The sequence below is a fragment of the Sus scrofa genome, chromosome 14 (genome assembly GCF_000003025.6).
Source record: "Sus scrofa isolate TJ Tabasco breed Duroc chromosome 14, Sscrofa11.1, whole genome shotgun sequence".
NCBI classification, from domain to species: domain Eukaryota; kingdom Metazoa; phylum Chordata; class Mammalia; order Artiodactyla; family Suidae; genus Sus; species Sus scrofa.
Window position 1 is genome coordinate 126,313,400 of NC_010456.5, and position 22,922 is coordinate 126,336,321.

General features: G+C 48.9%; 1 protein-coding gene across 7 annotated transcripts in view; it reads right to left on the reverse strand.

Annotated features, from left to right (window-relative positions):
• GFRA1 (GDNF family receptor alpha 1) overlaps window positions 1-22,922 on the reverse strand; it is a 226,400-nt gene that overhangs the window by 39,842 nt on the left and 163,636 nt on the right. For all 7 annotated transcript variants that reach the window (XM_021073393.1, XM_013983783.2, XM_013983781.2 and 4 more), the window contains one exon: window positions 2,407-2,516. In XM_021073393.1, the coding sequence (XP_020929052.1) occupies window positions 2,407-2,516 (110 nt within the window). The remainder of the gene's footprint in view (window positions 1-2,406; window positions 2,517-22,922) is intronic.

Genomic DNA, 22,922 nt, shown 5'->3' on the forward strand with positions numbered 1-22,922 from the left:
ACATAAAATAATTTACACATTTACTTAGGAAAAAAATCTAACAGAACTCCTTGAGCTGCACTTTGGGTATTTTTCTCTGCACACACGGTATGGATGCCATGGAGTAGGAGAGAATTAACTTAGAATGCATGAGATGCCAAATCCCTTGCATTTTCCTGAAAATGTCATTAATCTTCATAAATAGACAGAGCTGGTTTTTACATATGTTAAAAATCCTTTTAGGACTTCGCATCCACTTCCCTCGGAAGCAAATGGCTCCTTCAGATGGCCACTGGGAAGCTGAGGAGCTATCCTTACATCCTGAAGGTATGTCAGGGGGCCTCGGCTCACCAGACTCTCAACTGGTTTAAATAAAGTCTTCTAAGTTGTGACAGAACTGGAAATAAACAGTGGAAGTTCTCTAAGCCGATGGCTCCTAGAGTATTGTCTCAACAGTCCTCAAAAGTCCCCAAAGCAACGCTGGGTGGTCTCTCTTGCCCTCATCTTCCCAGATTCACTGTTTTTCTGATGAGCTCTCTACTGACACAAACAAACAATGCATTTATACTTAACACGACCCAAATGTCTTCTCCTGGGTGGCTCACATCAGGCAATGCCTACTCATGCCAAGGAGCCTTCTGTTTTTATATACTTTGTGGAAGTAAGAAGTCATAGGCAGTCCTGTGAGCCACAGGATATATTTGATTCAGAAATAGAAAAAAAAAATTCTTCCCAAGCTCTATTGGGTCAAGGGCATATCTTCTTTGCCCTACATTCCTTGCTGACTTGAACTAAATAGTGTCCCATTATACCTTGGGATAAACGCTTCAACCCACGGCAGAGAGCAGCTACTAACTTGGGGTGAGAAAGGCACGGCCACCCCCAAACACTGAGTGAAGAGTTAGAGTATGTCTATGAAGTGCCCACTGTATGCTTGCACCATAATGGATCCTGGACCTTCAGAAGAAGTAGAAACAAGCTTTGTCCTGAAAGAAGTTAGAACCCAGTGACCCGTGTGGAGGGAAAGATCTGGACCCAAGAGAGAAATAACTTGGGTCCACGCAATGCATTGTCTGGACCAGCGATTCCCTTGAATAATGAGGTTTCATCATCTCAGCAGGTACCAGTTTGCCAAACTAGAAACACCTGGCAGCCCTGCACCTTGGCCCCTCATGGGGAGCTTAATGACCGTGTGAGCCCAGAGGGTCCGGACTAAGGTGTTAAGAGCGATTCCATTGGGAGTGGGACTCTAGATTCTTATTACCGTCTCCTTTGGGTTTGTTTCTCCGTATTTTTAAAAACTCTTTGCAATGGGCACACCTTAATTGCTTCTGTTATTTCTTAAACCTCTAATTCCATAGTTGATAAGCAATCCTTACTCAGGACCGCTTTATGTACGAAAAGAGGGTGAGTGCAAATTTGGAGTACTGATGGAAGGAAAGCTCATGGGACATATTGTGAGAATGGCAATAACTGGTGAGATCCCACGAAATGTCAGGACAAGTGAGCAGGCACCTGCTATCTCCCTGCGTTAAGTATAGTCAGTGATTTTCCCCAATGGTTCTTGCTGAAGACACTCTGGTGACAAAGCCTGTGGCCTGTGCTGTCAGTCTTGGTGGGATGGCCTTCCTGCCTGGTGACATGCCTGGTGCTGGCAGGTGCTCACACCCTGGCTGAGCATCCGGCTTCTGACAACCGTGGTTTTCCCCAGCCTTCCCCATGTGTTCCTTCTCACATGGCACCTGGGCATCTCCTTCCTCCCGCTGCCCTGTTTACCCCTGGGCACAGATTCCTCTCACTTCTGTCCCACTCCCAGCTCACTGGTGCCTTATCTCATCACACTGCTCTCCTGAATGCCAAGAACCTGGTTCTTCTAAGGCCTCCAGTCTTCAAAGACAGAAAAGATGGTTCTGCTATGTCTGTTCTCCAGGGAAAAAATTAGGCGAAATCCCCCTTACTCACCAGAAGCTGCATTTTGACCCAGACTGTTCACGGTGAACCGAATGCCTAGATTCAGGGATTTTCTTTCCAAAGGGCCATTTCTGGGAAACAGCCTTTCTGATTTCCCCAGACTGAATGACTTCCAAGTTCCCTAATTCAATTCACTGGGTTTGACTTGCTCTCTTCTTCCACAACCATGCCCCCCCCACCCCTTTTTGTTCTTTGTGGCCAGTTCTTCAAGATGCTTCCCAGTTCTTCACACTTGCTGCCTTCCAGCTCTTTAATAATCCCTGCTTCCTGCCTTTGCGCTTGCATTATCCTCTTTCCTCTAGTCCCCCTTTTAAGCGGCCTAAAGGGCCCAACATGGCAAGGCAGGCACAGGGGGATACTAGGAGGTTTTTACATCCAGCGTTAGTGGCAGTCACCCTGGGGTCTGAGTATTTGTGAGCCAGACTTTCCTCCCATCCCACTTCTCCCCAGTCTTACCAATAAGCCCAGAGTAGGCGAGGAGGCAGTCGGCGTAGTTTTCCTTTAGACAGCTGCTGACAGACCTTGACTCCGGCTGGCAGTTGGTAAAAAAATCCGCCAGGCGAGATCTGCAAGAAAGTGGGGAGTGGGGGTGGGGAATGTGCTTGAAAATATCCACAGCTTCTGGACGGACACAATTTTTCTGTATTTCTCTCTTGAGAGGCCTTTCCCACCGCACCCCCCCAAACACAGAAAATGCGAACTCTTAAAATATTAGCATCCTCTGTTATACAACCCCCAGCCATCCCCTCGCCCACCTGGGTCTGCTTCTTTGCAGAGAAGTCTTCAGGGCCTATAACTGGAGAAATCTAGAGGCTTTGAAGTTTCCATTCAATATTTATTTCTGACCAGACTTATTTGCATCTTTAGGAAATACGCCTCTCTGCACACTCACCGGAGGTCCACACTGGGAAAATATTTACTTTATACAGAAACATGTTCCTGGCATCAAAATAGGATCCTACAGCCCATCTGCTCCCGTAATTTCTAGTGGCTTAAAAAATACACGTATCTGTCTCCTAAGTCATCTGTCACCTGCCACCCCCCAGGTGGAGGGGGAGGGTGATTCACTCCATGCAAGTGACGCCGAGAGGGGGCTGGCCTTTCCAGAACTGAAGGGAAAGCCCAAAGGGACAGGGTGACGCTGGCTCTGGGTGCGATCTCCCTGTCTGTTGGGGTGTAGGAAGTCCACCGGTCAAGGTCAGCCTCTGTCTGCAGTTTGGGAAGCCTCCAGGGGCCAGCACATTCCACCCAGGGCTTCTGATGGTGGTGACACTGCAGCAGTCGAGAGGAGACACAGACAGCACGGGCTCGGGGGCGGGGTGGGGCAAGGGCTCTTTGTGGCCGACTGGCTGTTTTTCAATCTGAAGAGGATATTGTTGGAGAAATCCTGAATGAGAGCTGGGCCACCTCTGAGGTCATCTGAGCAGACAACAGCCCTGTTTCTCTGTGAAGAACACAATGGACTTCGAGAGAATTTAAATTATCTGGCAATTATGGGAGACAATAGATGGCTGTCTTAGCTTTCTTCCCTTTAGTTCACTCGAGTCGGCAGCCGGCACACTCAGGGCTGTTTTTACTTCTTTTCCCCCAAGAAACGGTAATTACTTAGCACACTTAATGATATAAACAAGTCTGCATGGATGGGGCCAGCCAAGCGAGGCAGGATGGGTGGAGACGGCAGAGGTTTGTAGAAGGCCTGCAGGAAGCGCATTCTCTCTTTCCTATAACTTTACCTGAAAGGGGATTAAAAGGCCTGCTGACATCATCTGAGCTCGCAGCACACGGCAAAGTCTGCATAGTGTGTGTGTGGGCTTGGTCTCTCCTTGAACCCTTGTCAATAAGGCATGTCTGAGCCTCCCTATCCGTGCCCATCTGTACGATCTGTACACTCCTCCGTATGTCCTGTGCCAGGTTCCATCGCTATGAATCCCCGGGGCAGGTGCTGGAGCTCCACTTTATTTTCTTTGCACAGCACCTGATGCTCCTCAGACAGGCCCTTTAGCACACTTCCCAAGCCGGGCGATGTGCTTCAGCTAAGTGGCTTGGCAAAGTCCTTCCAACCAGGCTCGTGCTCGCGCCTGTGCGTGTGTGCCTGGATCGCTCCCACGTTCTGAGCCTAGCTGGGGTTTGCTGACTCTAGCTGAACACAATGAAGGGCATAAAACCTGGTCATTTTCAGTGGCCTGGTTAAAGGATTTATTTTTCGGAGGAAATCCCTAAAGGTGACTCAGGCTTACGCGACTGGCACCAAAGGCACCCAGCTTGGAGGGAGTGTTAATTTCAGAAGAATTTTCCTGGTCGTGAAAGTTAATGATCTCATGGCACTGGGCATCTAACTTTGCAGAGGCCAACTGTGGTTCAGGCAGCTGGGGCTCCAGCTCCGCACACACCCCGATCGGCTTGGCTCTCTGACCTGGCAGCTCCTGTGCTCCCAGACGTCCCCCCCCACCCCGACCCTTCGAGATAGACGAAAGGTCACACTGTCTCTGAGTCTCCTGTTTCCGTGTAGCCTCTCGAGCTGACGATGGAGTGAACGGCACCGAGATGCGGATTACTATCCTCCAGCGCGAGGCTAATGCCACCAGACTCATTTTGCTTAACAACCTCAGAATTGACTCACAATTGGACTCTGGAATGAAAGGCTAATTGAGTCAGTCTGCTGCAGAGAACATAACCCTGATTGGGAGGATAAAACCAGCTATACTGCTCTGAGCATCACCCCAGACAGGCTGGTTTTTGAGAGAAGATTGTCAGCCCACATTCCAGTCCTAAGACAAAACCAGCCCGGGGAACGGAAAGAGGTTCAAAATAACTGTGAGCACCTGCAGTGTGGTTCAAACACCCACGTGCTCCTGGTTCCTTCACCTCCGACCCGCCTCCCTCTGCCATTTATATCTGGAGACAGGATGGCCACTTTATGAGATTCACATATTAAAGAAAAACTGAAGTCAGAAAGAGGTTTATATGGTGGTATGCCAGGGCCAGCTCATTACTGGGCAGACTGGTATATTTTCATGAACTTTGCAAGTTAGTTACCATCACAGTGGCAGCTTGAACATGGCCTTGGTGGGAGTAGTTACATGCTTTTATTTAGACACGATGTAGCCAGTCACACGGAGGTGTGGGGTCTCAGGAGTCGAGCCCCAGCACTTCCAGGATAGGCCTCCTCTCCCATCTCAACTATCTTTGCATCAAATGAAATGGGAAATGGTGTCATAAACGGACCTGCCATCTCCAGTATCCACCAAGGAAAGAAAACAGTCCTCCCCAAAGGTCTTCCCATCCCAACGCAGTCTTCTGCAATCTCTTAAAGCAATGTGTGCAACGAGCAGGTGTACTGACAAAGCAGCTGACTTCTTGTCCATTCCATTCACTGAAGGACGGGTCAAGTGCTTGTGAGATAACATCGAATAAGCTCCCTATCCCCAAACTCAAATAACCTGCCATCAAGAAGCCAAGAAAAACAAGTAAAAAGCTTATACTACTACAGTGGCTAGTCCTTCACGACAGGTAAGAAAAGCTGCTAATAAAAATGACACGACACGAATGAAGTCTTTGTATATATATACTTTTTCCTGACCCCCCTGATAAGGTGGGGCTGTTACTTTATTATCCTAATTTATCAGAGGAGGAAACCACACCTTAGCCAGTTAGACTAGCGTCACACAGTGAGTAGCAGAACCAGGATTGAAAACCACACATTCTGTTCCTACAACTTAAGCTTTTAACCCAACAGAAGCTGGTTTCAGAGAGGGTGTAATGGTGAGGCTGAGGCTGGAGGGACAGGTGGGATCGTGCAGGTCCAGGTGGAAGAAGGTAGTCCGGGCAGAAGGAAGCAGCACACACATGATAAAGTAACCAATCACATTCATAATAATCCTCCGGTGACAAGCGTGGGGTGTTGGTCCCTGCCAGGCACTGACTCTGTGTTTGACAGGTAGTCACCTATTTCATTTTCTTTCATCACCATCTTAGTAGATGATACTAAGCCCCATGTAACAGATGAAGACACTGAGGCAAAGTAACTCCTCCCAGGTTGCAGGGTTACACGGTGGTGCAAGTTCACAGGGACTCCAGAGCCGGAGAGCATCTTCAACCACCACACCTAACACAGGCATCATCCAGAACGTGTCAGCTGTTCACGTGGGATGGCCAGGTCACAGAAGGCATACGGTGGGTGACAGAAGAAGGTGCTGGCAAGATCATGAAGGGCCTTGGATGACCTCAGAGTTTGTATCTTATCCTAAAAGTAGTGGGAGTGGGAGCCACTGAAGGGGTATTGCTAGAATGGGAGTCAAGACTGCAAACAGGAAGGTGCAGAATCAGGGCGGGAACAGCTCAGGAGACAGTGGTGCCAGAGAGTGTGGAGGGGGACACGGGAGAGGACAGTCTGCAAGGAAGATGGTGACATGGGGTGTGGTGGTGTCAAGTTCACGGCGCCAATGGGAGCAAAGCATCCAGCAGACGGTTGGAGCCCCAGAGCCTGGGCACCTGCTATCCCTCCAGCCCCAGCATCCCCAGCTACCCCCTTGCACAGGCCCTCCGACCCACCCCGGGTTCTGGATCACACTGTCACCCTTCTCAATGGCTTCCCCTGCCTGGGCTGTGTGACCCGAACAAGGAGCTTACATGTTCAGGGTGGGATTAACAAAGAAATTCCACATCGCATTTCTTCTGGAGACATGAAATCTCCATGACGACAGCAGAGAAACCTGATTGTTTTTCTCTGAGAAAATGAAAAGAAAACGAATAGGCACTAACGCAGAAATGTATCTCCTCCGAAAGAGAAATTTCCCACCCTTAAAGAGGAGAAAAACGCCGGCAAATGCCAAGTTGGCCTTAGGAAATCTGCCGAAGAGAAAACAGTGGTTTAGGCAGAAAATACCGTATTAAAGGAAGCATGCGGCTAACTGGAAATAGAAAAATGATTATGATGATAAAATCGAGGCGTGTTCTTCTCAAACAGCAGATGGTCTTTTGACAGTGGGGGGAAAGCCATTTCGCTACTTTTTCTGTTAACACTTTTAGGAAAAAATAGTGTTACGGTGAACAGGTAAAAACCATACCCGTACTACCCAGTTTAACTCATCCTGGATGAGTCTAATCCTTTAATATTTTTTTTCCCCAGGGCAAATTCCATCCTTGGACACAAGCCGTGTGGTTGGTGGAACGGAGCCCTGGACCGAGAGGACTCTGAGATCTTGAACAACGTCCAGGCTCTGACACTAATTAACCAGAGTTCCTGAATATGTTGCTTAACTACTTAGTGCTTGGATTTCCCTCCCCTTCAGAAACACAGTGTGTTGGATACTTGAGGCTACTTGGGGGGAAAAAAATTGTTTTCTGAGCATTATTATTATTTTCATCTTTGATTTCATTCTGCCATGACACATCATTTCAGAGTCAAGGCATTTGGATTCCTTTGAGCTAAGGAGCCCAGATCTTTCTCGTGGGTCCCTTTCATCTCACCAACAACAAAGCTGAAGGCGGAAGAGGTTAAGGTCTCACGCAGTGTCACATGGCAAGTGGTGGCAGAGGGCCTTCACTCGAAGAGGAATCCCCAACTACCTGTGACAGCCCTGGAAGGGAAAAGTGAGGTGGGTATTGGACTTGAATGTCCCCAGAGTTTATTTAATTCATCAAGTGTATAATTGCCCTGCCCCTCTCACTGTCTAACCAGCTTGTTCTTCAGAGTCTCCTTCTTAAGCTTCTTAACTCTGCCCAGGAGGAGGATGTGCCTGTCAAAGAACCAGGTGCCCCTTTATTAAGGAGCCTTGGGGACAACACCACTGCCCGTGCAGGTCTGCAACTCGGGTCCACCAGCAAAAACTCAGAACCTTGGAAGAGGATCCATTTATTAATCTGCTCATGTAAGAAATCGCTGGCATTTTGCTCTGCACCTAACATGAACATTAGGGCTTTAAAGTCTTAGTTTTCAATTCAAGCCACTTAATTTCTGAAAGATTTCTCACTGGGTCACTTAAAGGAGCCAAATATGGGAGGCCTGAAAGTGACACGCACTGTTTCCAATCCCAGTCGTACCTTCCAGGGTCAAATACCTTAGCCAAGCATTTACCTTCTCCAATCCTTGGTTTCCTCACCTGGACAATGGGGCCAATGGTATCTAGAATTACTTTAAGTGGCTGCTGTGACACCTAAGTGACAATTACATAAAGCACTTCGCTCAGAACCTAGAATACACATTGTCCAATACATTTTTACTCCCCATACCTTCACCTTGTCCCCCAATTTCTGGTCCATTCTGATGTGAAGCCCTGGCAACAAAAACATCCAACAAGCTCAACACAGAGAAGCACACATCTTCGCCTATCTTCTGCTGGCCCGAGAGTACATACAGGCAAACTTCAGATATCTCAGGTTTGGTTCCAGACCGCTGCCATAAAGCGAACATCGCAATGAAGCAAGTCGCATGAGTTTTCTGGTTTCCCAGTGCATATGTCAATTTTGCTTACTGCAGTCTGTTAAGTGAGTAGTAACATTACGTCTAAAAAAGTACATAGCTTAATTAGAACACTTTATTGTGAAAAATGCCAAAATAATTACAATAATAACCTCAAAGACCACTGTCACAAATATAATAATGAAAATTTAAATATTATAAGAATTACCAAAACATGACACAGAGACATAAAGTGAGCAAATACTGCTGGAAAAACCATGCCAACAGACTTGTTCAATACAAGGTTGCACAAACCTTCAATGTGTACAAAACACATTCTCTGTGACATGCAATGAAATGAGGTATGCCTATACCTAGAACAGGCTCATCTGTGTAAGCGAGGGCAGTAAGTCTGACCAAAACAAATTTGACAAGTCCGAAGCCAGGAATCCTGAGGTGTTACTTAAAACCCCTTAGTCCTTTGAGCTCATAGAATAAAGGCATTTTAAGATAAGCTGCTTTTTTCCTGGGGGGCTTAGGGAAAAAGGACATATTTTTTTAAATGACTGCATATCAGTAAGTTTGCTAATACTGCTAATCTCTTATGCAGAATAAAATCAATTAGATGAACATGCTGCCCATATCAGCCCCAGGATGACAAAGCAAGAGCCCTGGAATGGTAATTTTCTGGAACAGTGACACAAAACAGATTTTTCCTCTTTCTGTTTTTAGAAAATTACCTTAGCCTTTCTTCTCCAGCAGCCTGCTGGAGAGCACATCTGGAAAGCATCCCTCAGCAAATCAGACCTACGCTAAATACATCTCGCAGGGGGTGTTTTCTTGCCTTGCTGTTCCCCACTTTGGACCATACACTCTAGCTTCCCAAAGCAAAGGCTGGGTATTTGCCAGGGGAAGGCTGCAAAGCTGGGGGGGGGCTCAGGCTGTCCTTCAGAAAGCCTGGGTCCGCCCACTGCCTGGGAACAAATGTGATCTCCTGTCTGGAGCAAAGGTCCTGGGGCAGGTTCACATGCCCTGGGCACAGATGCCCAAAGCTCCTGTGTGCCTCAGCCCCTTATGGTGGGTGCCTCCTTCAGATGCGACGATGAAGCCTCAGCTAACTGATGCGCTCCTCGGTGACTTCACAAGATCGCAGCCCGTGTTGTTGGGAAAGGGAGCCATGAGCTCGGGAAGCCTTCAGGACTTGCCTAGTGCTTCTGTTTCCTGGGACAGGAAGGGCCCTGTGATCAAGTACCAATCCCTGCTCAGCCTCATCCAGTTTCCTTTTTTTTTTTTTTTTTTTTTTTTAAGGGCTGTACCCACAGCATATGGAGTCCAATCAGAGCTGCAGCTGGCCTATACCACAGCCACAACAATGCGGGCTCTGAGTCGCATCAGAGACCTACACCAGAGCTTGCCCCTTAACACACCGAGCAAGGCCAGGGATTGAACCCACATCCTCATGAATACTAGTGGGATTCTTAACCCGCTGAGCCACAATAAGAAGTCCCCCATCCAGATTCTTTGGAAGGTTACAGCTCATTTAACCAGCCACCCTATACCTGCAACCCTTACCCTGGGGACGCCCTGGTCATGGTTGCTCATCTGGCTCCTTGGCCAGGCAACTTGGCAGCTCCTGACCTAGCATGTGAGTCACAGGAGGCTGTGGTCACTGCCTTCTGAGCTTGACCCACAGGAAGGAGTGCAGGGAATGCAGGTAGAGCCCAGCATGGTTCTTTCTAGTCCATGCTCTGCCTGGGGTCTATCTCTAAGGGTGAGGGAAGCAGGTGGCAGGGCAGAGATGTGATGCCTTCTTAGCCTTTCTGATCCCATCAAACTGCAGCAGCCCCCTAAGGGAAGTCCAGGTCAGCATCAGATCGATCTCAGCATCCCTCACGAAGCCACCTTGCATGAACACTGACAGCCATCTATCAACATCTGCAGAGCAGATGACAGGCCTTGATAGCTAATCTCTGCATGGCAAATCTGAAACGTGAGTTATATAAGTTGGCAAGGAAGCCATTCAGACCTAGAAGAGGCTCTTCGCAGCCCCTGATGGGATGCTCCAGAGCTGCCCTTCAACTGGGACTCCTCCCCACCCCGCTCTCAGTCAATTTCTCCAATACCCACACTGACGGCCATGCTCTAAGCAGACTCTAAGTCATAAAGGGAGCCCAGAAACGTCACAAACAACCCGATGCCGCATTGTCAAGTCAAATAAGGTTGTTTTGTGTTATCTGTGCTACAGCACGTCCACGAGTGCAGAAAACCTAGCTTTGGTGGTACTCTCTTTCACAGGAAGAAACTGAAGGGAGAAAAGAAATTGGGAGTTTTCCTGGATGATGAAATTATCATTAAGCTCTCAGATATCCCACAGCTATCTGTGATAAAGATGCCAAAACTCTTTAAGAAAAAATCTTATCCATTAAGTTTTTTATGCCTCTGGAGGGAAACTTTAGTAATCAGTTTGGGTGACTTTTGGCCACTAGCAGAAAGAGAAAGCTAGATAGTCAATCCAGCCTCCACCAGTAGAACCACACCTGAAAACTCCAGACCCACAAGGTGTGAACTGACTTCATGCAGAATTCTGTAGGCACGTTCATCTTCAGGAATGCATTACAGAAGTCGCCTTCCATTCATTCTGGAAACTAAGAAGTTTCACATCAACTGCTCAGGAACCCAGGGCAGCAAAGGTCACCCACCATGGTTTCATTTATGCTCACTCTTGCTCAGAAAGACTTTTGAGATGCATTCAGATGTAGCTTTTCTCCCTTCCTTCCTTCCTTCCTTTTTTTTTTTGCTTTTTAGGGCCAAACATGTGGCACATGGAAGTTCCCAGACTAGGGTCGAATCAGAGCTGCACCTGCTGGCCTATGCACAGCCACAACGACTTGGGATCTGAGCTGCATCTGCAACCTACACCACAGCTTGCTACAACGCCAGATCCTTAACACACTGAGCGAGGCCGGGGATTGAACCCGCATCCTCATGGATACTAGTCAGATTCATTATTGCTGAGCCACAACAGCAACTCTCGTTCACATGCAGATTTGATGCAACAGAATAAATGTAAAAATTAGTGCAGGTATTGAGGGCCATAGAAAGATAAGACAGAGAGAGTGGTGTGATCAGTACAAAATGCACACATACCCATGGCTACATGAAAGCTGAATACTTGGCTCTGTGCTTTCTGGAAAACACTGGGAAGAGGAGGGCGGGAGTAGCTCGTTCCACAGTATATGATACACCAAAAATTAAAAACAAGACAGATGCTCAGAAGAAAAACTACCGTGGGAGGCAGAACAAGGGCCCACAAAGATGGTATACTCTAGACCTTGGAATCTGAGACCTAAGAATACATCTCCTGACATATGACTATAGAGCCTTTGGTAATAACACCTTTGTCAGTGCGATGAACGTTGTGGGTCTTGAGGTGGGGAGAGCAGCCTGGATTATTGAGAGGGACCCAATGAAATCACAAGGGTCTTTAAAAATAGAAGACGGAGGCAGATGAGGAGGTCAGAGGGATATAACGTGAGAAAGACTGGACCGGCTCATTTGGAAGATGGACGGAGGGGCTGAGAGCCCAGGAATGAGGACAAAGGCGAGAAAGGCATTTGCCTCTGGAGCCTCCAGAAGGAGCCCGGCCCTGCGGATGCCCCGATTTCGGCTCCGTGAGACCCACATAGTACTTCTGACCTCCGGAACTGTAAGAAAATAGATCTGTGTTATTTAAAGCCACCCCATTTGTAGTAATTTGTTACAGTAGCAACAGAAAACTAAAACACTGTGAAAAAGCAATATTCAGTAAAGGTTTTGCATTTAGGAATTTGAAAATGGGCCAGGATTTAAATCTCAATTCAACCACTTACTCACCATGACATTTTGGGCAAGGACCTTAACTTTCCCGAAGCTTCATTTACTCTGGTTGAATGACAGTGAGCCCTTCCAAGGGTTACTGAAGGGCTATGGGTACCTGGCACATATCACCTGTGTACAGCTGTTCCAGATTCCTAGAGGAGGATGGGACTCATCAGTGCTGTTGTTTCCTGTTCTGCTCTGACCCTGAGACCTTGATGAAGCCCTAGAGTAGAGAGGACCACACGGCTATTTCCCTTAGAACCCATCTCCTAATAACTTGGCAGCTGAAATGTTTTGTCCTGAGGTCACTGATCCACCTGTCCAAAGTCGGCATGTGCTCGATAAATTCACAATTAACATCAGGCTTATTCCTTCCATGAGGACCAAAGACAGATTTCTCCTGAGTCCTCGACATTTCCAAACAGAGACGTGTGTTTTAGGGGCCAATGGAAGCAGGTCAAGGCATTCCTCCAGGTCGCCACTTGTGATCCCCACACAGTATTTTCTGCTGGCCTGGCTGGCTGGCATCAGGCCTGTGTAAATTTAAGGAGGTGCCATCTGTACCCTCAGAAGGAAATATCACACCGTGATGTTTATGGCCAGAGAAACTGAACTCGGATTACTTTAGGGAGACACAAGTAAATTCTAGAAATGATCCCAAATGCTGCCTGGCTGCCTTCTTTCAAATCTGGCTTCTTCAAGGGTTCCCAGAAGATGAAAAATTAAAATTGCACAGGCTCTCTTGACTTTACTAATTGGCCAAACTCCCCCCCCCATTCATTTGCCCCCATCCCCAAAGCACAGCCTTGTGCTGCTACCTGAGCCCCAAGCTCCAAGCTCTGCTGGGCTGAATGTTAATTTACCTTCCGCATATCAAAGGAGCCCAGTTTTTGAGCCCTGGGAGGGCGTGGGGATGGGGAAGGCACATGGAGTCTGAACGCCAACAGTCTGCACTTGCGCAAACAGACTTTACGAGAAACATATGACAAGAAGATCTCCTATTAATCTTTAACAGGGGTGCAGACTTCCTAAGAAAATTGTGTTCAACAGTGAATATACACCAGGTCATTTTTCTTCCAGGCAAGTTGTTTTAAGGTCAACAAAGACTCTGAGCTCAACAAACAACTAGTCCCTAATATCTTCCTTCCTCGATGGCGTACCACTGAGGAGACAGAATTGTACGGTTACACGTCAAAAGAATAAATCACTTATTCTACTGCCATCAGATGATACCTCCCCCCTTTTCAGACAATCCATAACTCTTCTTAGTAAGCCATTCTCAGGTTTAGCATTCTCCGGTAAAAAGCACCCTTCCACTCCACTCCAAACCCCACCGCCCCGCCCAAGCCCCAGTTTTTATGCTTTACCTAAAGCTCTAAGCTGAATTTAAAACTACATTCCTCCTCCCCCCACCCCCATCCACAGGGCAGAGAAGCTGATTTCCATGGTTTACTTAAGCCGTTTCCTAACGACCTGTCTCATCAACCATTCCACCCCACCAGGTGATCTTAGAGGCTAGTTTTGACTCTGTCACAGTGCTCGCAAGGGTCTCCTCTGAGCCCTCCCTCGGCTCCCCTCCCTGGCTCTGGGCCCCACGAAGGGTGGCTTTGGCTTTTCTGCCCCCATCTCTCCTCCATCACTTTCTTTCGCACATCTCCTCTTTGAGGATAGACTATCTCCCTCATGGGAAGACAAGCACCTAGGATTATGCTGGGCAGAAAGCAGAGGTCCAATAAATATCTGTTGAATGAGTGAGTGAGTGAATGAATCCGAGTGCCCGCACAATGGTTCCAATCACTTAGAGGCCCATACTCATCTTGGACATCTTGGTGTTACAGTCTCAGCACAGATGAGAAACTGCAGCCCACATCTAACTGCTCCAGACTCTGCTCTAACAACTACATTTACTTAGAACCATCGCTGTGCCTGGTGTTTCATAGGCCTGTGTCACTGAAGACACCATCACCTAACCAGCCAGGTTAGTCTTCTTCTTCTTTTTTTTTGATTGTCTCTTTGCCTTTTCTAGGGCTGCTCCCCCGGCATGTGGAGGTTCCCAGGCTCGGGGTCTAATGGGAGCTGTAGCTGCCGGGCTACACCACAGCCACAACAACACAGGATCCGAGCCACGTCTGTGACCTACACCATAGCTCTCAGCAACACCGGATCCTTGACCCACTGAGCGAGGCCAGGGATCGAACCCGCAACCTCATGCTTCTAGTCGGATTCGTTAACCACTGAGACACGACAGGAACTCCCAGGTTAGTCTTCTTTTACAGTGGGAGGGCCCTGGGGTCCGCAAAGGTCAACATCCAGCCAAAGTCATGGAGCCACTGAGAGATTGAGCCAGACTTTGAGAAGAAGACCACGTGTTCTCCAGCTCACACTCACCCCCATAGCAATGAAAGAAGAATGAACGTTTCCTCTTTTAATTTTAGTTCTTGGACTTGTGCCGCCATTTTAATGTGAAGCCAAAGTCTGATTTAGGGGGATTTAAGTGATCTTTTCTAGATCCAGTAAAGCATAATGGCAGAATTAGTGGGCATTCTTTTGCTTTAATAGTGCTTGCAGTTTGCAAACAGTAATATATCTATCGGTTGCTGCTGTCTGGTAAGGCCCAAGTGCTAGCCTACGACAGAGCTGTATGCAGATGTCACCTTGGCCCAAACCCCTCTCTCACTGAGCATCCCACCTCCCCAGGCTGTGAACATGGTCAAACCCAGTCAGGAAGTGAGGGGTGCAAAACGTGGTGCTCCCCAGACCCACAGGGAGAAGCCAGCAGTCATCCCCCATCCTTTCCTGGCTGCAGGGACCACTCCCGAGGCTGGAGACAGGAGGCGCTGAGCAGGGACTGGCCTGGCTGGGACCATATCATCTCCCTTACAAGAGCCCGTGTGCCCATCCTAGAGAGCTGACAGGTGCCAGGCACAGTGGGAAAAGGCACGAGCCCTGAAGCAGGACCCTGAGTTCCCATCCCAGGGACCCCTGCTGCTCTTCCATCTCTGCGTTTCCCCACTTTGGAAACACAAGCACTGACAGCAGGGCTGTGGGGAAGAGTGAGGCCCAGAATCCAGTGCCTGGCACAGAGATCAGGGCTCAGTGAAGTGTTGGATATGAGTGTTGCCATTACTACTCTCAGGGTGCTTTCAAGGCCAGCTCTATCTCTCCAATCGCAGCCCCCTGAGGTGGTGTCTCCTCTGCCCCCTCTCCCCATGAAAGGATGCGGATGGAGGAACCAAGGGCATTCTCCAAGACCCTCAGCCAAGAGGGTCACAGCTTTAGCTGGGTTCTGGAGGCACCTGAGGCCAGCACACCCTGTCCCTGGGTGGACAAGGAACACCTGGCTCCCTCAAGAGAGCGCTTTCCCACGTGGGTTGGGATAGAGTCCTGGGAACAGGCAGTACTTGGTAGCACCTCTTGCACATCCAGAAAACACCCTTTCCTGCTTTCCCTGAGCCTGGAGAGGATGGGGTGCAGCCTAGAGGGAGCCCGGGACCTGAGGCTTCTGGAGTGGACGTGTAAAGGTGCCTGAGCATCTAGGTGCCCAGGCCTGAGAGTGCTGCTTATCCAACCTGGGCACGGGCTGCACTGGGTTCCACGAAGGTTCATGGGATACCAACCTTCCAGGGACCACAGTCACTAAGCACCTACAATGCAAGATGCTGTGTGTGAAGCGGTGGCCGTCATGGGGCAGGGACAAAGATGGAGATCCAGCCCTGGGGGAATGTACCCACCTGCCCTCTCCTTTGACTAGCAATGAGCGAGGGGTGAGAGGGGCTGCACAGTTACTTGTACAGGTCAAGGTGCACAGAATCTCAGTGTCCTTGAATCTTGCGCATCTGTGTGTTCAGTGGATGTGCGGCGTAGCTCCACTGCAGGAGCTGCCCGTCCCACATTCCCTCCTGACAACCCAAGATGCTTCCACTTGGAAAAAGCGACAAGGAGAGCAGAGTAAAGCTTGTCAGCTTCCCTTATTTGAATAGCTCAGGTCGAAGCTTGCTCCACGGGTCATTTTAGAAGGAGGATTTATATTCAAATAATTGCACTAAAACCCTCTGTTTTGCTTTGCATTTTTCAGGCCTAACGCAGCCAAGTGAATTCCAATCTCAGGCCAAGCTCAGCCTACAGACAACAGGCTGCCTACTTCCTCTGCACAGTGGGGGGCAAGGTTCCGCCCTGCCGTGGGGCTGGCGGGGGCGGTAACTCAATAGATACATGTTGGCCGTGTCTCAGCATCCTTTGCCTCTGAGGAGCTATTACCAGGACAGCCCTTAGAGACCTTCACAGTGGATCTCACAGCCTCCAAATAGAGCCCAACCTCAGTGTAGCTCCGAAACTGTCCAGATGTGGTCTCCCCCCGCTTCCACACTGGGCTAACAGCTCCCATCCCGACACCAGCTATAAGGCCCCTCCCAGGTGCCCCACTAAGTCTCAATGCCCCACAGGGCCGATGTAGCTGCCCACCCTTCTCATCCTCAGCTTGCAGACCCCTAGGCAGGGTTAGACCCTCAACCTAGGTCACCTTAAGGCAGTGGCTTTCCAAGGGTGGACCCTGGGCCAACAGCAGCATCCCTGGGAATGCTCTTGAAACACCAATGACCAAGCCCACTCCAGACCTCATGATCAGAAACAGAACCTGATGCAGGCTAAAGTTGGAGAACCTGGAAGAAGTCCTGAGCACCCTCTTCCTCCCAGGGCAGGGGGGCACTTATGCCCCGGGGTGACAGCTCACCCACCTCTGATGTTCTGGGCCCTACCAAGAACCTAGCACTCCAGTCTTATTGAGTCAGTGAATGCACCAACCACCCACCAGAACACAAGCAGAAAGCAAGCTTTCTCAAACTGTATTTGCAGCTAAAAATATTTCAATTCAAATTTATGAACTTGGGAGTTCCCATCGTGGCTCAGTGGTTAACGAATACGACTAGGAACAATGAGGTTGTGGGTTCGATCCCTGGCCTTGTTCAGTGGGTTAAGGATCCGGTGTTGTTGTGAGCTGTGGTGTAGGTCGCAGGTGCGGCTCGGATCCCAAGTTGCTGTGGCTCTGGTGTAGGCCGGTGGCAACAGCTCCCATTAGACCCCTAGCCTGGGAACCTCCATATGCTGCGGGTGAGGCCCTAGAAAAGGCAAATAGACAAAAAAAAAAAAATTCTGAATTTGGAATATGAAAGAGGTGCTTCCCTTTTGCTTTTATCTATTTCCACAGGGAGGATTTCTAGCAGGACAATGCCAAGATCCTTTGCTGGAGTGAACATTCACAGAGATTCTCCCCAGGCCCCCATCCTAAGAAGTTTAGAGCTGTGAGATGGAGCCAGCAAACCCTCCAATAGGAATCCCAGCTGCTGGAAGAAGCTCAAACTGCCAGCTTCACCACACCTCTGATTCTAAAGGCTATCCCACTCCCGAGGTCTTCACAATCCTTTCATTTTTGCCACGGTAAATGATGATGGAGTGGGGAGAGGGGTTGCACCTGAGACGGCCCACATTCCAAGGACCACACGTTTATCTGTGACCCTCTCACCACGCCCAAACCTGAGAGAAAAGCGCTACCAAGTTTTGGACACGAAGTGTTTTGACACAACAGCCCCTTCAGCCTGCCTGAGCTGACTACGATGCTGAAACACTTTGGTGCCTAGAAACCAGATGGAAGGTGTGGTCTGTTGGGAGGGCATCTCGATGGGAAGCTCAGCAGCTTTCCGATTAGCGGTACCCATTTCCACCTGGAAGGGCGGCAGCGCCGGCTCCCGCTCACCTCCCCCAGCCTCAGCATCGTGACCTGCTGTTGCTGAGCAGGTTGGGCTCGAGGCAGTCGCACACGCCCCTAGGCTGTCTTACTTCAAGGAGACCGAAGGGATGCTCTTGCACACGCAGCTTCTAGCCCAAGATTACTCTGGCCCTAGTGCAGCATCAAGTGAGGTCCGGGGACCCTGGCAATCTCAGAGAGCCTTTAGGGTTCTTGGACTCAAAACTATTTTCCCAGCCATACTAAGGTCTGACTTCTCTTATTCACTTTCAGGCTCTCACGAGAGTACCATGGAGTTTTTCCAAAGGTCAGGTGATGTGGGAAACCGCAAAAGTCTGAATGCCAAATCACACAGAAGAATCCAGGCGTCTTCCAGAAGACACTAAGTTTGCAAAAGCGTAAAACAATGCCAAGTTTCTCCCTACATTTTTTTGGTTTTGGAAAATACCATGGTTTTTTTAAGTCAAAATAGGTTCCGTTATTTACAGTAACATGGGATGGGCATCTTGGTATTCTTTTTAAATGAAGTAATACAAATATAAACATAGCTCCGGCTTTGGTTCCCAGTATGGGAAGTATAGATGGATTTAGCCCACATACACAAATGCCCTTTGTGGGTCTCAGTGATTTTAAGGATATAAAGGAGTTCTGAAACCAAAGTTTTAAAAATCACTGTTGTAACGAGAAGTGAAATATATTTGGTGAGCAGCACTGAAGATCCATTTGACAAAATCCGAAGGTCTCTTCTTTAAAATTTTTGTTTTAAAACGAATACAGAAAGGGTAAAAAACAAAATCCAGTATTCAATTCCACACACCCTGAGTGTTCTAGGAAGATTATGTGGCTGGTTTTCAAGAGACACGCACTTTGCACCAGAAGTGGGGTGCACAGCGGACAGAACCTGGGCTCCCCAGCCCCGCGGCCCCTCTGGGCTTTCATTCCAGTGGCACCGCCTGGGCGACTGCAGAAGCTGCTCAGGATCACACCCCCTCATCTGCGAAGCGGGCGGTGAGGGGCGGGTGTTGTTGTGCAGTGCTCAGCACAGTGCCTGGCACACTGCAAATGTCACGTAAATGTTACCCTCTTCGTCATCATCTTCACCACCATGACTGTCACCCACACACTCCTACAATAATGTCCCTGGCTCTGCAGATTCTGGGATCCTGAGTCCTGCACAACGTGCCACCCTGCCCCGGTGGCTGCTGACTTCCTAACGGGATGAGCGGATGATTCAGGCGCAGAACCGCCCAGACGGGAGGAAGGTTCACATTCGGTGGCATTGAGTGAGTCAGTCAGTGACTGCCCTTTGCGGGATCGCAACGCCCCTGACTCAGATGCCAGCACCTCTAAGGACCTTTTATTCACGGTTACTCTGGGTCACGGAAGCAGCACGTGCCCCCAAGAGGCTGCCAGAGGTCCCCCCACAGCCTATTCAGTTGAAACAATAATGAATCTAGGAATCCGGGCCCAACAGAGTCGCGGCCAGCTTCAGCCACGTCTTACTGGGTATCTTTGTATGTTGACCATTGTCTGTTCTAGATGGAGATATTCTTGAGATGACACAGGCTCCAAACACCTCTGGACTTTGTCTACTCCCGACTCCACCCTCTGATTTTCCCTAATGGTACCAGACCTAAAAGATGGTGATGTTTACAGCTCAGCAACACAGCTTTCCCAGAACTGCGTTAGACTTTCCACAGGCCGATTCATGCTGTGGGTGACTACAAGTGTAAAGCAGTGAAAATCTACCTCCTTCACTCACAAATCCTACCGTAAAGGACTCTGCAGTTGGAGCAGGGGAAGGGGGAGGGATGGTGCTTTTGGAATCTCTCTCTTTTTTTTTTGCTTTTTAGAGACGCACCTGAGGCATATGGAAGTTCCCAGACTAGGAATCAAATTGGAGATTCAGCTGCCAGCCACAGCCACACAGGACCTGAGTTGCATCCGTGACCTACACTGCAGCTCACAGCAACGCCAGATCCTTAACCCAATGATCAAGGCCAGAGATCGAACCCACATCCTCATGGATATTAGCTGGGTTTGTTACCACTGAGCCACAACGAGAACCCCTGCATTTGGAATCTTAAGCTTTCTTTGTCCTCTATGATCAAAATCGGTGGAAAGAGTGAGGGAGAAAGAGAGACATATTTATTGCATGTTTGCTTGTTAGGAGGCAGGCGCTGTCCTGATACCCTTTGCATAGACGCCTCCTTTAATCCTCATCACTTCCCCTGAAGATGGAGTCATGGTGCCATCACCTCCATTTATAGATGCAAAACTGAGGCCATGAGCTGCCCACATCCTGGAACTAGAACCAGGATGCAAGGCCACAGTCACACTGACAAACTTACTCACAAACACACTGACAGCTACCGGGGTGGGGGGTTGGGGGGGCGTCCCAACTCCAGCATGGTGTGTGGTACTTTTCACACTAATGGTTCTTTTAAATTCTTGTTTTTCTTGGATGCAAAATTTTCTGCATAATTAATTGCTTTTGGAAATCACAGAGCAATTTCCCATTCACTGAGTTGGAAAGGAGAAATGTAAATGCCAACGTGACTGCAGGACAGCTAACCTGGGGTAGTGCCTGAGGGGGGTCTGGGGTCTCCTTGGGTGGAGCAGGACTCCCAAGGCTGGCTGTGAGACCTGGGTGCTGATTAGACCAGACAGCCACGGGGAAGGGGACAGATTTCTCTGCCCCAAAATGAAGCTGCTGCAGGTCACAGGCTGTGGGAACTTACGTCCACCACAAACTATGTATGACCAAAAGAAACCTTGTGTCCTGTGGAGGCCAGGACAGGGAGGTAACAGCCCCTACTTAAGGGGTCAGCATGCCAGTCAGCGTGGGAAGTTCAGGACCCCAAAGGCTGTTGGTCTGGATAATCAGAAAGCCCTCTAGGAAGGCTGGAGTTTTCCTTTCCCATACTATTTGCTTAGTAGATAAAACACATTTGAAAAAAGAACACTATGAAATGGAAGCATCCTTAGAGTTCCCGCCATGGCGCAGCAGAAACAAATCCAACGAGGAACCATCATGAGGTTTCAGGTTTGATCCCTGGCCTCGCTCAGTGGGTTAAGGATCCAGCATTGCCGTGAGCTGTGGTGTAGGTCGCAGACATAGCTCAGATCCCGCATTGCTGTGGCTGTGGCTGGCACCTGTAGCTCTGGGAACCTCCATATGCCGCAGGGCGCCCAAAAAAGCAAAATAAACAAACAAATAAATTCATTAATTAAAATTAAAAATCACTGCAATTCTCACTTAAAATAAAAAACTAATGGAAGCAACCCCTTCCCTGGGAATAAAAAAAGGGGAGAGAGAGACTGTAAGATCATATGGTTGGGTGTAGGTCCAGACTTGAAAGGGGACAGCTTTACGCAGCCTGGGAACTTCATGGGTCCTAGTGTGGGAAAGTCACTGGACAGAGCAGAAGGGTCCCCTTGGAAGAGGAACAAGCTGCACAAAGCAGCAGCGGGATCAGTTGGGGTCTTAGGCCAAGTGGTGTGAAATCCAAGGCCCCAGAAACTCCCTTCAAGGCCCCATCCACCCCCGCTGCAGCACTTCCGACAATGGTTTCTGGTCTCCCTCCGCTGCACATTTTGCCGCCACTGCATCAAGATGCAATCTGGAAAATGGAGGTTTTCTAGCATTAATGAAATGGCCAGAGGGCAAGGAGAATGTAGGAAGGCAGACACCTGGATGACCCCAACCTGGTGACATAACCACGGATTGTTTAGAGCTGGCTGTCGCTCTGTGACAGCAGAGAATTCATCTCGCATGAGATACACAGCCAGGTCCCTGATTATCTGCTGCCTTGGGGGAGGAGAGGGTCGAGGTCTCCAAACTCCAACTGACAATTCATCAGGAGTTACGGAGTCCAGCCACCCCTGTGCGTTGTGGCTCCTGGGTAACAGGCACGTGATTCACAGCTAGGACCCTGGGGTCAGACAGACTGCGCTCGATGAATGTGCCCGAAAAAATGATTGAGTTAATAATAAGAAGAAAACCAGTGTGGTCTGGGAGGATTTTTCTCCTATTTGTAGAAACGACACTTGCAATCAGTAAGCTGTCACAGGGAAACCACTCTGCAATAAGCAATGAGTGCTCAAAAGGAAATTAGATAAAGTAAGGACTTAATGAGCATGTATTACCTGGATAGCTTTTTTTTTTTTTTTTAATGCTTTCAATGATGCTAAGAGGCTGTGATGGACATTATGTCCTCACACTCTGTGAAAACTGTCTTTAAAACTGACGCTATCTGAATTACTGAGCCATAAAGAGTGTCTAGATCCAGAGGCTGGCCAGGATCATCATTCTGCCTGTCTGGAACTAAAGGTAGTAAGACAGAACAGTATAAGAACACGTATTCTTGTCAGGAAAGACATTTGGAAAAAATAGCAGAAGCCAGGTTTCGGAGTTGGCAAGACCAGGCTGCCTCCCAGCTCCTCCACAAGGGCCGCGATCATGGTACCCAGTGCTGCTCATCATCAAAACCCAGTACATGAGTGGTCCCTCCCACGTCTTCCTCAAACCCACAAAGCTGAGACTCTGTCCTGTTTCTCTCACTTCTGGTCTCTCCCATGCCACTCGTTCTTCCAGGCCAGCTCAGATGGCAGCTTCTCCAGGAAGCCTTGCTGACCCCCCAGGCCATGGCCAGGTTGGCTGTTCTTACCTCTGTCCTCCCGCAGCACTTGGTACCTGACCACAGATTCCCACACCAGGCTGTAATGATCATATGTGCACCTGCCTTTTCTACACTGCAGGTGTGAAAGCCAGGTCTTTTTTCTGCCATGATAAATGCAAGCCAGGTGGGTGGGTGCATGAATGGGCAGATGGATGAGTGGATGGTTGAATGGATGGATGGGTGGATATATGGATGGGTGGATATATGGATGGGTGAATATATGGATGGATAGATGGATGGATGGATGGATGGATGGATGGATGGATGGATGGATGGACAACATGATGGATGA